We start from the raw sequence: 12,806 nt of genomic DNA on the forward strand, positions 1-12,806 counted from the left end.
TAATTGATAGACTTTCCAGCAGTCATCAGTATCTCTGAAGAGTACTTTCGTTTCATTAGTTTCACCCCTCTACAATCTCTATCAGAAAGATAGGAATTTTGCAGATGGCATTGGGCCATGCTTCATTTCTGGTCAAATCACACCATAATGATGCCACTTATTCATCCATAAAAGCTTGTGGAAGTGCACTGAACATCTGCACATAATGCAACCATTCATGCAAAGAAAGCCACAGACCCCGTTTATCACAAGGGATCTGGGAGCTCTCTCTTCCTGCTCAGTCAGCCTCAGAAGTTTCAACTGCCCTGGGAGAGAAGTGCCAACAGCCCATTAGCCTAATGAGCCAATCCATAGAAACATGCTCTTTCTGCCCTCATGGGTGCCTGGCCAGAGCTGGGGCATAGCCAGCATGCGTTTAGCTCTTCTGGAGCCTGAACAGCAGCATCCTTCTTTAACCCCCTACTCTCGAATCACTGCTTTGACATGTGGCTTCCTATGGTAATGTTTACCCTTAACCACATGGTCTTCATAATCTTTAGCCAAAGTAAATTTGAATTTTTTGAAATTATAGACATTCCTTTAACTGATACTTTTACAGAAGTACCAGTTTAAGGAAAAGCATAATAATAGTTTGCTATTTTCAGTCATTGTAAATATTCTTTCATTTAAACAGTTAATAGATTTTTATTGAGCAGTTACTATGTGGCAGGTACTATGGATATAGCAGTGAGCAAGGAGGAAGCCTTTTTATATCTTTCAACTTAATTCAAGTACAACAAATGAGTGTGGACTAATCCTTTGAGAACTTTTCTGTATTCCCAGAGCACAACTCAGCTTTCACCTGTTCATAATTATAGCATAATTTAGATCCTAGCCTGAAGCAAACTCTAGAAATCTGAGCAGTCTTACTCTGACAGTTGTCTTCCTGCTTCTTTGCCTTTAATTGACTTCTTGTTTCCTTAGCAGAAATGAATTTTATATTTATCCATGACACATCCTCAATTCAGGTTTGCTGTAAATAAAGGTGGCACAAAGGGCAGGCAGCTCCAGTTCTGGGGCAAGTCCAAATGCAAGTGTGTTCATTTTCTATCACTGCCATAACAAATTACCACACACTTAGTGACTTGAAACAATGCAAATTTGTTACTTCACAGTTCTTCAGATCAGAAGTCTGAGTGGGCTTAGATGGTTTCTCTGTACTGGGTCTCAAGAGACAGAAATCAAAGTGTCAGATGGCCTGAGCTCTTCTCTGCAGGCGCTAGGGGAGAATCCACTTCTAAGTTTGTTCAGCTTAATTCTAAGCAGAATTAAGTTCCTTGTGGTTGTAGGACTCAGGTCCCTGTTTCCTTGCTACCTATAAGCCAGGACCCTCTCTCAGCTCCTGAAGGCCACCTGCATTTCTTATCACATTGCCCCCTCCATCCTCAACAGCAATGTCACATTGCTGAGAACCTTATACTTTAACTGTCTTTGACTTTCCTTTCTGCTGCATCTCTCTGGCTCCAGCTAGAGAAAGTTCTGTTAAGAGCTCCTGTGATTAGGCTGGATTCACCTGGATCACCCAGGATAACCTGCCAATTTTAAGATACATAACCATCATTCCATTTGCAAAGTCCCTTTTGCCATATAACATAACATATTCCAGGGATTAGGATGTGGACAGCTTTGGGAAGCCATTTTGCCTTCCACAGCTTTCCTAGACCTCCTCACAAGAGCTATTTCCAGACTATTCAAATCCTGACTACAACCCTATGAGACAGGTACTATTAATTAGTAGCCTTATTTTATAGGTGAAGAAACTAAAGCCCAGAGGGCAAGGTATGTTTTCAAAGCCTTGTGGCTGATATTTTTGGCACTGGGATTTGAATTCAGTCTGTCTCCAAAGCTACTATGCTTTATGTGTGAAAAAATATTCGCATAAAATATTGTTGACTGGTGGAATATCTGTCCACTGACATGAATAATTTGGTGGGTTAAATTTCATCAGAATGCTTAGGGATCCCCAAAAAGCTATGACAGATAAGTACATATATATATATCTTATTGAATCATTTCTGTGTCCAAAATTTACATGCCTATTTTTTTCGATTTTAAAGCAAATCAATTAATACAATTTAAAATGTTATTGCGAAATAAATGCCAATGCCTTATCACTCATGTAACTGACATTTCAATCTGTAAGTAAAATTTAATATCAGCACTCCTTGAATTAGAATACATGTTAGGGACCATCTCTCCTGACTTCTCAACTAATGTAGGAATCTCCTATGCAGTATTTTGGCTTCCCAACATCCTCCAGCTTCTTACTACTAGAATAATAACAGGGTCACAAAATTTACTATTTTGCAAGGTAACTATTTTTAACTGGTGAATAGCTTCAATACTCGTGTGTTCCTTCATCAGACAAAAATTTTGCTTCTGCCGTTTTCTACCACTGAAATGTATTATAAAGTTGAGCATGTATTTTCCCATTAGAAAAGTAAGTTGGACAAATATATCCAAATGTTTTGCTAAATACCAATGAGAGCCTTCATGAATTCCACCTAGAGTTAAGTTCAATGAGGTAGGGATGTTATCTTGTATACCTGACATCTAGGACCTGACACATGGCAAATGCTAAATAAATATTTATTGAATGAATGAAGCAATGAATGAACTTAGATTTTCCATATATACAAAGGGCATGTAATCCCAGCACTTTAGGAGGCCAAGGCGGGCGGATCACGAGGTCAGGAGTTTGAGACCTGCCTGGCCAACATGGTGAAACCCCGTCTCTACCAAAAATACAAAAATTAGCCGGGTGTGGTGGTGGGCACCTGTAATCCCAGCTGCTCGAGAGGCTGAGGCAGGAGAATTGCTTGAACCCGGGAGGTGGAAGTTGCAGTGAGCCTAGATTGCACCACTGCACTCCAGCCTGGGTGACAGAGCAAGACTCTATCTCGAAAAAATAAATAAATGAAATAAATAAATAAATAAAAATAAAAAACAAAGGGCAGTCATATTCAAAGTTCTGTTTAGGAAATGGCCAAATCCATTTTAATTGGACATTTTGATAGATTGGATGGATTATATGGTATCGTAAATCATCATAGTATTCTTTATTTGAAAGTGTGTATGTGAGAAAAGAAAATGCATATTTTGTTTTTCACAAGAGCAAATTACTATTGAATAAATTGTCAATGAAATAAAATAACAGCAGAGTGGAGGATTCATTAATACCATTTCCCATCTTTGTGGAAATAAGTGCTCTCCATGGCTGATGGAACATTACAAAGAATATCATGCACATTTAATTTCTTCATATTTTTTGCATACAAATAATTGTCTATTTAATATGATTACTTCTTCTGAAATACCGACATTTAAGAGAAGAATATTAAAACTTTACATTTATATATTTTAAGGTAAAAATCTCAAAAAAAAACTTTAGTGTTAAGATTCCGCAGTGACTTCAGCACAAACTTTTGAAATCCTAGAGTACTAGATTAGTACAAAAGCAAAAACTTGCACAATTGTGCTAAATAAGAATTTCTTTCTTTCTAGTTAAAATAATAAATTTTTCAAGGTCATATCGACCCTTTCTCAGGTGACTGTTTGCTATCAGAGATAATTTTCAGACATATGCAAAAACTTAACCTTTTTAATGATATGAGAATTTCTAACCTGTCTGGAAGAAAAGGCATAAGAGATCAGAACAAGTAGAATTATTAAAAAGAAACCCAACATTATTTTTGAGAATTAAAAAAATTGACATTCATTCATAGAACTCCAACCATGCTATTATCAGATCAGTTTTATATTATTTCAGTTATATGTGCATTCTCAAAGGTTACTTCACCTCTTTACACTTCCCTGTGGCTATGAAGTCAGTCTTATGCAGTATTGTTATCTCTGCATACAATGTCTAGATTGTGCTCAGTAAATCAAATAGCGTATACATATATTGCGCTACTTACTCATTTAGGAAGAAACAGAATAATGAATGAACTGACAATGAGTGTGTCTTAAATTACATCCAAAAAAGGTTTAGTTATAAAATATCATTGAAATCTCAGGATAAAATAGTTCAGGATATGTGGGCTCTCAAGGCTCCAGCACATCAGAATTTCTTTTGCTGTAGCATGGCTGAGTCCTCATGTGTGCAGGCTCAGGACTGTCTGAAGAGGTTAAGATAACTCTTCCAGCAAATCCAGAATAATGAAAGAGGATTATTTATGAGCTTCTATAAACATAGTTAACTCTGTAGTTACCATGATAACATCATGGAATGCATAAGTCTAGGTGCAGGAGGTTCTGGTTGGTTCCGGTCCTGGTTCCCATGGCAACCTGCAGGCTGTGGTCTTTGGATGGGTCACATCAATGATGCATGGTGAGCTAGGTAGGTTGTCCTTATTGTCCTTCATGTAGTGCTGCCCTGGTTAGAGGTATGGGCACTAATGTGCCTTTTGAGGGGCATTTCTAGATATAAGCTAAGAATGTGCTGTCCAGATGTTGAGGGAGAATAATAGAAAAAGTTTAAGTTATAATTCAGTTTTCTTATCGGTAAATGGAGATCATCCCAGTGCCTGTTACAAACATGAGGTTGTTATGAAGATTACATGACAATATATGTGAAGGTTTAAAGTTACAGTTCATACCTAATTTTATATTAATGATTTTACTTTTTTTTTTTAAAGAAAGCACTCAAAATTATATAAAGCTTCAGATCTCACAGAACATGGATCTTGCCTGCCTGGCAGAGAGAAATGAGGAAAGCAAAATAAAAAAGAAAGCAGAGTTACTGCTAACATGAGGGAGATGAGGTAAGAAGAGAGATTCAGAACTGGTTCAGTCTCAGTATCCTTATTCATGAAGTAGGGATAGTGGTATCTTGGCTATCCTTATTTTGTGGTATAGTGATATCTCAACAGGGATATTGTAAGACTCAAATGCAAAATGCAAGTGAAAGTAACTTACCAATGTAAATCACTAAGATATTGTTATTATTTATCAGTCTTAGTATGGAGGTCCTGTATTTTGCAAATTCAGTAAGCAATCTGGATAAATATGCACCAGGCCACCTTCAATTTGTTAAATTTTTACTAAGCTTATATTTCTTCTTGGAAGTTGATGATTGCACAGGATAATTTAGGTGTCTGAGAGTGCTCTTTTGAAGTTTTCATTTTTATTCATTTCAAATCCTGAAATTGAGTAATCTCTAAATGTTCTTATGGAGAAATATCTGCAAAAACGTTTGGGGTTACATTTAATATCCAGAATGTCTGTTTTATCACTGAGAGTTTTAGCGATGACTGAAAGTGCTAAGTTAAATTGTGTATATTTTGCTTATTGTCTGAAACTTAAATCCTATGTATACAATGTACTAACCATTGTTTTTTTTTTTTTTTTTTTATTATACTTCAGGGTTTTAGGGTACATGTGCACAATGTGCAGGTTTGTTACATATGTATCCATGTGCCATGTTGATTTCCTGCACCCATTAACTCGTCATTTAGCATTAGATGTATCTCCTAATGCTGTCCCTCCCCCCTCCCCCCACCCCACAACAGTCCCCGGAGTGTGATGTTCCCCTTCCTGTGTCCATGAGTTCTCATTGTTCAATTCCCACCTATGAGTGAGAACATGCGGTGTTTGGTTTTTTGTCCTTGCGATAGTTTACTGAGAATGATGTTTTCCAGTTTCATCCATGTCCCTGCAAAGGACACGAACTCATCATTTTTTATGGCTGCATAGTATTCCATGGTGTATATGTGCCACATTTTCTTAATCCAGTCTATCGTTGTTGGACATTTGGGTTGGTTCCAACTCTTTGCTATTGTGAATAGTGCCGCAATAAACATACGTGTGCATGTGTCTTTATAGCAGCATGATTTATAGTCCTTTGGGTATATACCCAATAATGGGATGGCTGGGTCAAATGGTATTTCTAGTTCGAGATCCCTGAGGAATCGCCACACTGACTTCCACAATGGTTGAACTAGTTTACAGTCCCACCAACAGTGTAAAAGTGTTCCTATTTCTCCACATCCTCTCCAGCACCTGTTGTTTCCTGATTTTTTAATGATGGCCATTCTAACTGGTGTGAGATGGTATCTCACTGTGGTTTTGATTTGCATTTCTCTGATGGCCAGTGATGATGAGCATTTCTTCATGTGTTTTTTGGCTGCATAAATGTCTTCTTTTGAGAAGTGTCTGTTCATGTCCTCTGCCCACTTTTTGATGGGGTTGTTTGTTTTTTTCTTGTAAATTTGTTTGAGTTCATTGTAGATTCTGGATATTAGCCCTTTGTCAGATGAGTAGGTTGCAAAAATTTTCTCCCATTCTGTAGGTTGCCTGTTTACTCTGATGATAGTTTCTTTTGCTGTGCAGAAGCTCTTTAGTTTAATGAGATCCCATTTGTCGATTTTGGCTTTTGTTGCCATTGCTTTTGGTGTTTTAGACATGAAGTCCTTGCCCACACCTATGTCCTGAATGGTATTGCCTAGGTTTTCTTGTAGGATTTTAATGGTTTTAGGTCTAACATATAAGTCTTTAATCCATCTTGAATTAACTTTTGTATAAGGTGTAAGGAAGGGATCCAGTTGCAGCTTTCTACATATGGCTAGCCAGTTTTCCCAGCACCATTTATTAAATAGGGAATCCTTTCCCCATTTCTTGTTTTTGTCAGGTTTGTCAAAGATCAGATAGTTGTAGCTATGCGGCATCATTTCTGAGGGCTCTGTTCTGTTCCATTGATCTATATCTCTGTTGTGGTACCAGTACCATGCTGTTTTGGTTACTGTAGCCTTGTAGTATAGTTTAAAGTCAGGTAGCCTGATGCCTCCAGCTTTGTTCTTTTGGCTTAGGATTGACTTGGCAATGCGGGCTCTTTTTTGGTTCCATATGAACTTTAAAGTAGTTTTTTCCAATTCTGTGAAGAAAGTCATTGGTAGCTTGATGGGGATGGCATTGAATCTATAAATTACCTTGGGCAGTATGGCCATTTTCACGATATTGATTCTTCCAACCCATGAGCATGGAATGTTCTTCCATTTGTTTGTATCCTCTTTTATTTCATTGAGCAGTGGTTTGTAGTTCTCCTTGAAGAGGTCCTTCACATCCCTTGTAAGTTGGATTCCTAGGTATTTTATTCTCTTTGAAGCAATTGTGAATGGGAGTTCACTCATGATTTGGCTCTCTGTTTGTCTGTGATTGGTGTACAAGAATGCTTGTGATTTTTGTACATTAATTTTGTATCCTGAGACTTTGCTGAAGTTGCTAATCAGCTTAAGGAGATTTTGGGCTGAGACAATGGGGTTTTCTAGATATACAATCATGTCATCTGCAAACAGGGACAATTTTAATTCCTCTTTTCCTAATTGAATACCCTTTATTTCCTTCTCCTGCCTGATTGCTCTGGCCAGAACTTCCAGCACTATGTTGAATAGGAGCGGTGAGAGAGGGCATCCCTGTCTTGTGCCAGTTTTCAGAGGGAATGCTTCCAGTTTTTGCCCATTCAGTATGATATTGGCTGTGGGTTTGTCATAGATAGCTCTTATTATCTTGAGATACGTCCCATCAATACCTAATTTATTGAGAGTTTTTAGCATGAAGGGTTGTTGAATTTTGTCAAAGGCCTTTTCTGCATCTATTGAGATAATCATGTGGTTTTTGTCTTTGGTTCTGTTTATATGCTGGATTACATTTATTGATTTGCGTATGTTGAACCAGCCTTGCATCCCAGGGATGAAGCCCACTTGATCTTGGTGGATAAGCTTTTTGATGTGCTGCTGGATTCGGTTTGCCAGTATTTTATTGAGGATTTTTGCATCAATGTTCATCAAGGATATTGGTCTGAAATTCTCTTTTTTGGTTATGTCTCTGCCAGGCTTTGGTATCAGGATGATGCTGGCCTCATAAAATGTGTTAGGGAGGATTCCCTCTTTTTCTATCGATTGGAATAGTTTCAGAAGGAATGGTACCAGTTCCTCCTTGTACCTCTGGTAGAATTCAGCTGTGAATCCATCAGGTCCTGGACTCTTTTTGGTTGGTAAGCTATTGATTATTGCCACAATTTCAGAACCTGTTATTGGTCTATTCAGAGATTCAACTTCTTCCTGGTTTAGTCTTGGGAGGGTGTATTTGTCGAGGAATTTATCCATTTCTTCTAGATTTTCTAGTTTATTTGCATAGAGGTGTTTGTAGTATTCTCTGATGGTAGATTGTATTTCTGTGGGATTGGTGGTGATATCCCCTTTTTCGTTTTTTATTGCATCTATTTGATTCTTCTCTCTTTTCTTCTTTATTAGTCTTCCTAGCGGTCCATCAATTTTGTTGATCTTTTCAAAAAACCAGCTCCTGGATTCATTAATTTTTTGAAGGGTTTTTTGTGTCTCTATTTCCTTCAGTTCTGCTCTGATTTTAGTTATTTCTAGCCTTCTGCTAGCTTTTGAATGTGTTTGCTCTTGCTTTTCTAGTTCTTTTAATTGTGATGTTAGGGTGTCAATTTTGGATCTTTCCTGCTTTCTCTTGTGGGCATTTAGTGCTATAAATTTCCCTCTACACACTGCTTTGAATGTGTCCCAGAGATTCTGGTATGTTGTGTCTTTGTTCTCGTTGGTTTCAAAGAACATCTTTATTTCTGCCTTCATTTCATTATGTACCCAATAGTCATTCAGGAGCAGGTTGTTCAGTTTCCATGTAGTTGAGCGGTTTTGAGTGAGTTTCTTAATCCTGAGTTCTAGTTTGATTGCACTGTGGTCTGAGAGACAGTTTGTTATAATTTCTGTTCTTTTACATTTGCTGAGGAGAGCTTTACTTCCAACTATGTGGTCAATTTTGGAATAGGTGTGGTGTGGTGCTGAAAAAAATGTATATTCTGTTGACTTGGGGTGGAGAGTTCTGTAGATGTCTATTAGGTCCACTTTATGTAGAGCTGAGTTCAATTCCTGGATATCCTTGTTAACTTTCTGTCTCGTTGATCTGTCTAATGCTGACGGTGGGGTGTTAAAATCTCCCATTATTATTGTGTGGGAGTTTAAGTCCCTTTGTAGGTCACTCAGGACTTGCTTTATGAATCTGGGTGCTCCTGTGTTGGGTGCATATATATTTAGGATAGTTAGCTCTTCTTGTTGAATTGATCCCTTTACCATTATGTAATGGCCTTCTTTGTCTCTTATGATCTTTGTTGGTTTAAAGTCTATTTTATCAGAGACTAGGATTGCAAGCCCTGCCTTTTTTTGTTTTCCATTTGCTTGATAGATCTTCCTCCATCCCTTTATTTTGAGTCTATGTGTGTCTCTGCACGTGAGATGGGTTTCCTGAATACAGCACACTGATGGGTCCTGACTCCTTATCCAGTTTGCCAGTCTGTGTCTTTTGATTGGAGCATTTAGCCCATTTACATTTAACGTTAATATTGTTATGTATGGATCTGATCCTGTCATTATGATGTTAGTTGGTTATTTTGCTCGTTAGTTGCTATAGTTTCTTCCTAGCCTCGATGGTCTTTACAATTTGGCATGTTTTTGCAGTGGCTGGTACCGGTTGTTCCTTTCCATGTTTAGTGCTTCCTTCAGGAGCTCTTTTAGGGCAGGCCTGGTGGTGACAAAATCACTCAGCGTTTGCTTGTCTGTAAAGTATTTTATTTCTCCTTCACTTATGAAGCTTAGTTTGGCGGGATAGGAAATTCTGGGTTGAAAATTCTTTTCTTTAAGAATGTTGAATATCGGCCCCCACTCTCTTCTGGCTTGTAGAGTTTCTGCTGAGAGATCAGCTGTTAGTCTGATGGGCTTCCCTTTGTGGGTAACCCGGCCTTTCTCTCTGGCTGCCCTTAACATTTTTTCCTTCATTTCAACTTTGGTGAATCTGACAATTATGTGTCTTGGAGTTGCCCTTCTCGAGGAGTATCTTTGTGGCGTTCTCTGTATTTCCTGAATCTGAATGCTGGCCTGCCTTGCTAGATTGGGGAAGTTCTCCTGGATAATATCTTGCAGAGTGTTTTCCAACTTGGTTCCATTCTCCCCATCATTTTCAGGTACACCAATCAGACGTAGGTTTGGTCTTTTCACATAGTCCCAAATTTCTTGGAGGCTTTGTTCATTTCTTTTTATTCTTTTTTCTCTAAACTTCCCTTCTCTCTTCATTTCATTCATTTCATCTTCCATCAGGGATACCCTTTCTTCCAGTTGATCGCATCTGCTACTGAGGCTTCTGCAATCTTCGCGTAGTTCTCGAAACTTGGCTTTCAGCTCCATCAGCTCCTTTAAGCCCTTCTCTCCATTGGTTATTCTAGTTATCCATCCTTCTAATTTTTTTTCAAAGTTTTTAACTTCTTTGCTATTGTTTTGAATTTCCTCTCGTAGCTCAGAGTAGTTTGATCGTCTGAAGCCTTCTTCTCTCAACTCATCAAAGTCATCCTCCATCCAGCTTTGTTCCGTTGCTGGTGAGGAACTGCGTTCCTTTGGAGGAGGAGAGGTGCTCTGTTTTTTAGAGTTTCCAGTTTTTCTGCTCTGTTTTTTCCCCATCTTTGTGGTTTTATCTACTTTTGGTCTTTGATGATGGTGATGTACAGATGGGTTTTTGGTGTGGATGTCCTTTCTGTTTGTTAGTTTTCCTTCTACCAGACAGGACCCTCAGCTGCAGGTCTGTTGGAGTTTACTAGAGGTCCACTCCAGACCCTGTTTGGCTGGGTGTCAGCAGTGGTGGCTGCAGAACAGCGGATTTTCGTGAGACCACAAATTCAGCTGTCTGATAGTTCCTCTGAAAGTTTTGTCTCAGAGGAGTACCCGGTTGAATGAGGTGTCAGTCTGTGCCTACTGGGGGGGTGCCTCCCAGTTAGGCTGCTCAGGGGTGAGGGACCCACTTTAGGAGGCAGTCTGTCGGTTCTCAGATCTCCAGCTGCGTGCTGGGAGAACCACTACTCTGTTCAAAGCTGTCAGTCAGACAGGGACATTTAAGTCTGTGGAGGTTCTTGCTGAGTTTTTGTTTGTCTGTGCCCTGCCCCCAGAGGTGGAGCCTACAGAGGCAGGCAGGCCTCCTTGAGCTATGGTGGGCTCCACCCAGTTCGAGCTTCCTGGCTGCTTTGTTTACCTAAGCAAGCCTGGGCAATGGCGGGCGCCCCTCCCCCAGCCTCGCTGCCGCCTTGCAGCTTGATCTCAGACTGCTGTGCTAGCAATCAGCGAGACTCCGTGGGCATAGGACCCTCCGAGCCAGGTGCGGGACACAATCTCCTAGTGTGCCGTTTTCCAGGCCCGTTGGAAAAGCGCAGTATTAGGATGGGACTGACCCGATATTCCAGGTGCCGTCTGTTTCCCCTTTCTTTGACTAGGAAAGGGAACTCCCTGACCCCTTGCGCTTCCCGAGTGAGGCAATGCCTCGCCCTGCTTTGGCTCGCGCACAGTGCGCTTCACCGTCTGTCCTGCACCCACTGTTAGGCACTCCCTAGTGAGATGAAACCGGTACCTCAAGCAGAAATGCAGAAATCACTCGTCTTCTGTGTCGCTGGGGCTGGGAGCTGGAGACCGGAGCTGTTCCTGTTCGGCCATCTTGGCTCCACCTCCCTAACCATTGTTTTGCAAAACAAAGTTCTAATCCTACTAGATTCTGTCCTACCATCACCTAAAATTCAGAAAAACTCAATTTAAAATTTATTCAGCAATCTTTTCAATTTTTTTATTTTTTATTTTTTAAAGACAGGGTCTCATGCTGTAGCCCAGGCTGGAATGCAGCAGCATGATCATAGCTCACTGCAGCCTCAAACTCCTGGGCTCAAGTGATCCTCCCACTTCAGCTTCCTGAGTAGCTGAGACTACAAGTCCACGCCACCAAGCCTGGCTCGTTTTTTAATTTTCTTGTAGGGATGAAGTCTTGATATTTTTCCTGGGCTGGCCTCAAGTGATCCTCCCACCTTGGCCTCTCAAAGTGCTGGGGAGTACAGGCAAGCCAACGTCATACCTGGCCTCAACAAATACTTATTGAGTGTCTGTTAGGTGCTAGAGATAGATCTAGCTGCTGGTCATACAAAATCAAATAAGGGAAATACAGTCTCGGGCAGAGAAACAGACAAACACATAAAAATTAGGCAACATGATGGATGTCATGACAGAGGTATTTAGTCACAGGCACTCTAGGATATGAAAAGGAAAAGGTTATCTCAGTTAGACTGGTCATTCTGAGAGGAGTTTCCAGAGGAGGTCTTACAGAAAGACAATGTGATGTATGGCTAGAAGAAAGCAAGAAGAGAAAAGATATGGAGGAATGGAACTGCCTGATGTGTTCAGAGGTTCCCTGGTAGTATGGTCCCCATGTGTGTGTGCCTGCTCACATGCATACAGGTTGTGGAGAAGAGAGAAAACTGGCCAAGTCACAAGGAAGCCTTCAGTGTGACACTTAGGAGCTTGACCATTACTCTAGAAATTGTGGAGGCCATTGAACAGCATCGTCCCTGTTTCTTTCAGTGAAACCACTATTCTCCCAGTCATGTAGATTTGAAACCATAGTGTCTTCTTTATTTATTTTTTCTCTGATGTTACCCAAACTATTTAATAACTACCCTTTTAATTCATCCTTTAGGGCGTCTCTAGACATTCCCTATTCTTCCTAGTCTTATGATTTTGCCCAATTTTAGGCTCATCTTCTCCATGCTGAAACCACAGCTGTGTTTCCCTGAATGTTCTCCTTCCCTCCTTCTCTCCTGTCCTCCACCCTGTTCTCCACCTCCCTGAGAAGTTAACCTACTTAAACCACTTTAGCATCAGAAACTTTTAGCAGCTTTCTGTTACTCACAGTATTTCCTCCCCAATACAGTAAGTAAGTATTGATTTGGA

General features: G+C 40.0%; 1 protein-coding gene across 5 annotated transcripts in view; it reads left to right on the top strand.

Annotated features, from left to right (window-relative positions):
- Positions 1-12,806, top strand: part of SLC35F1 (solute carrier family 35 member F1) — a 439,352-nt gene that overhangs the window by 95,051 nt on the left and 331,495 nt on the right. The window contains exons 1-2 of one of the 5 annotated variants that reach the window (XM_058435515.1): positions 4,283-4,378; positions 4,677-4,802. The exons of the other annotated variants lie outside the window; for them this stretch is intronic. Coding sequence (XP_058291498.1) covers positions 4,789-4,802 — 14 coding nt within the window. The 5' untranslated portion in view covers positions 4,283-4,378; positions 4,677-4,788. Of the gene's footprint in view, positions 1-4,282; positions 4,379-4,676; positions 4,803-12,806 lie in introns of those variants that run through there. 5 annotated transcript variants of the gene reach the window in all.

The sequence above is a fragment of the Hylobates moloch genome, unplaced genomic scaffold (assembly GCF_009828535.3).
Source record: "Hylobates moloch isolate HMO894 unplaced genomic scaffold, HMol_V3 SCAFFOLD_2, whole genome shotgun sequence".
NCBI classification, from domain to species: domain Eukaryota; kingdom Metazoa; phylum Chordata; class Mammalia; order Primates; family Hylobatidae; genus Hylobates; species Hylobates moloch.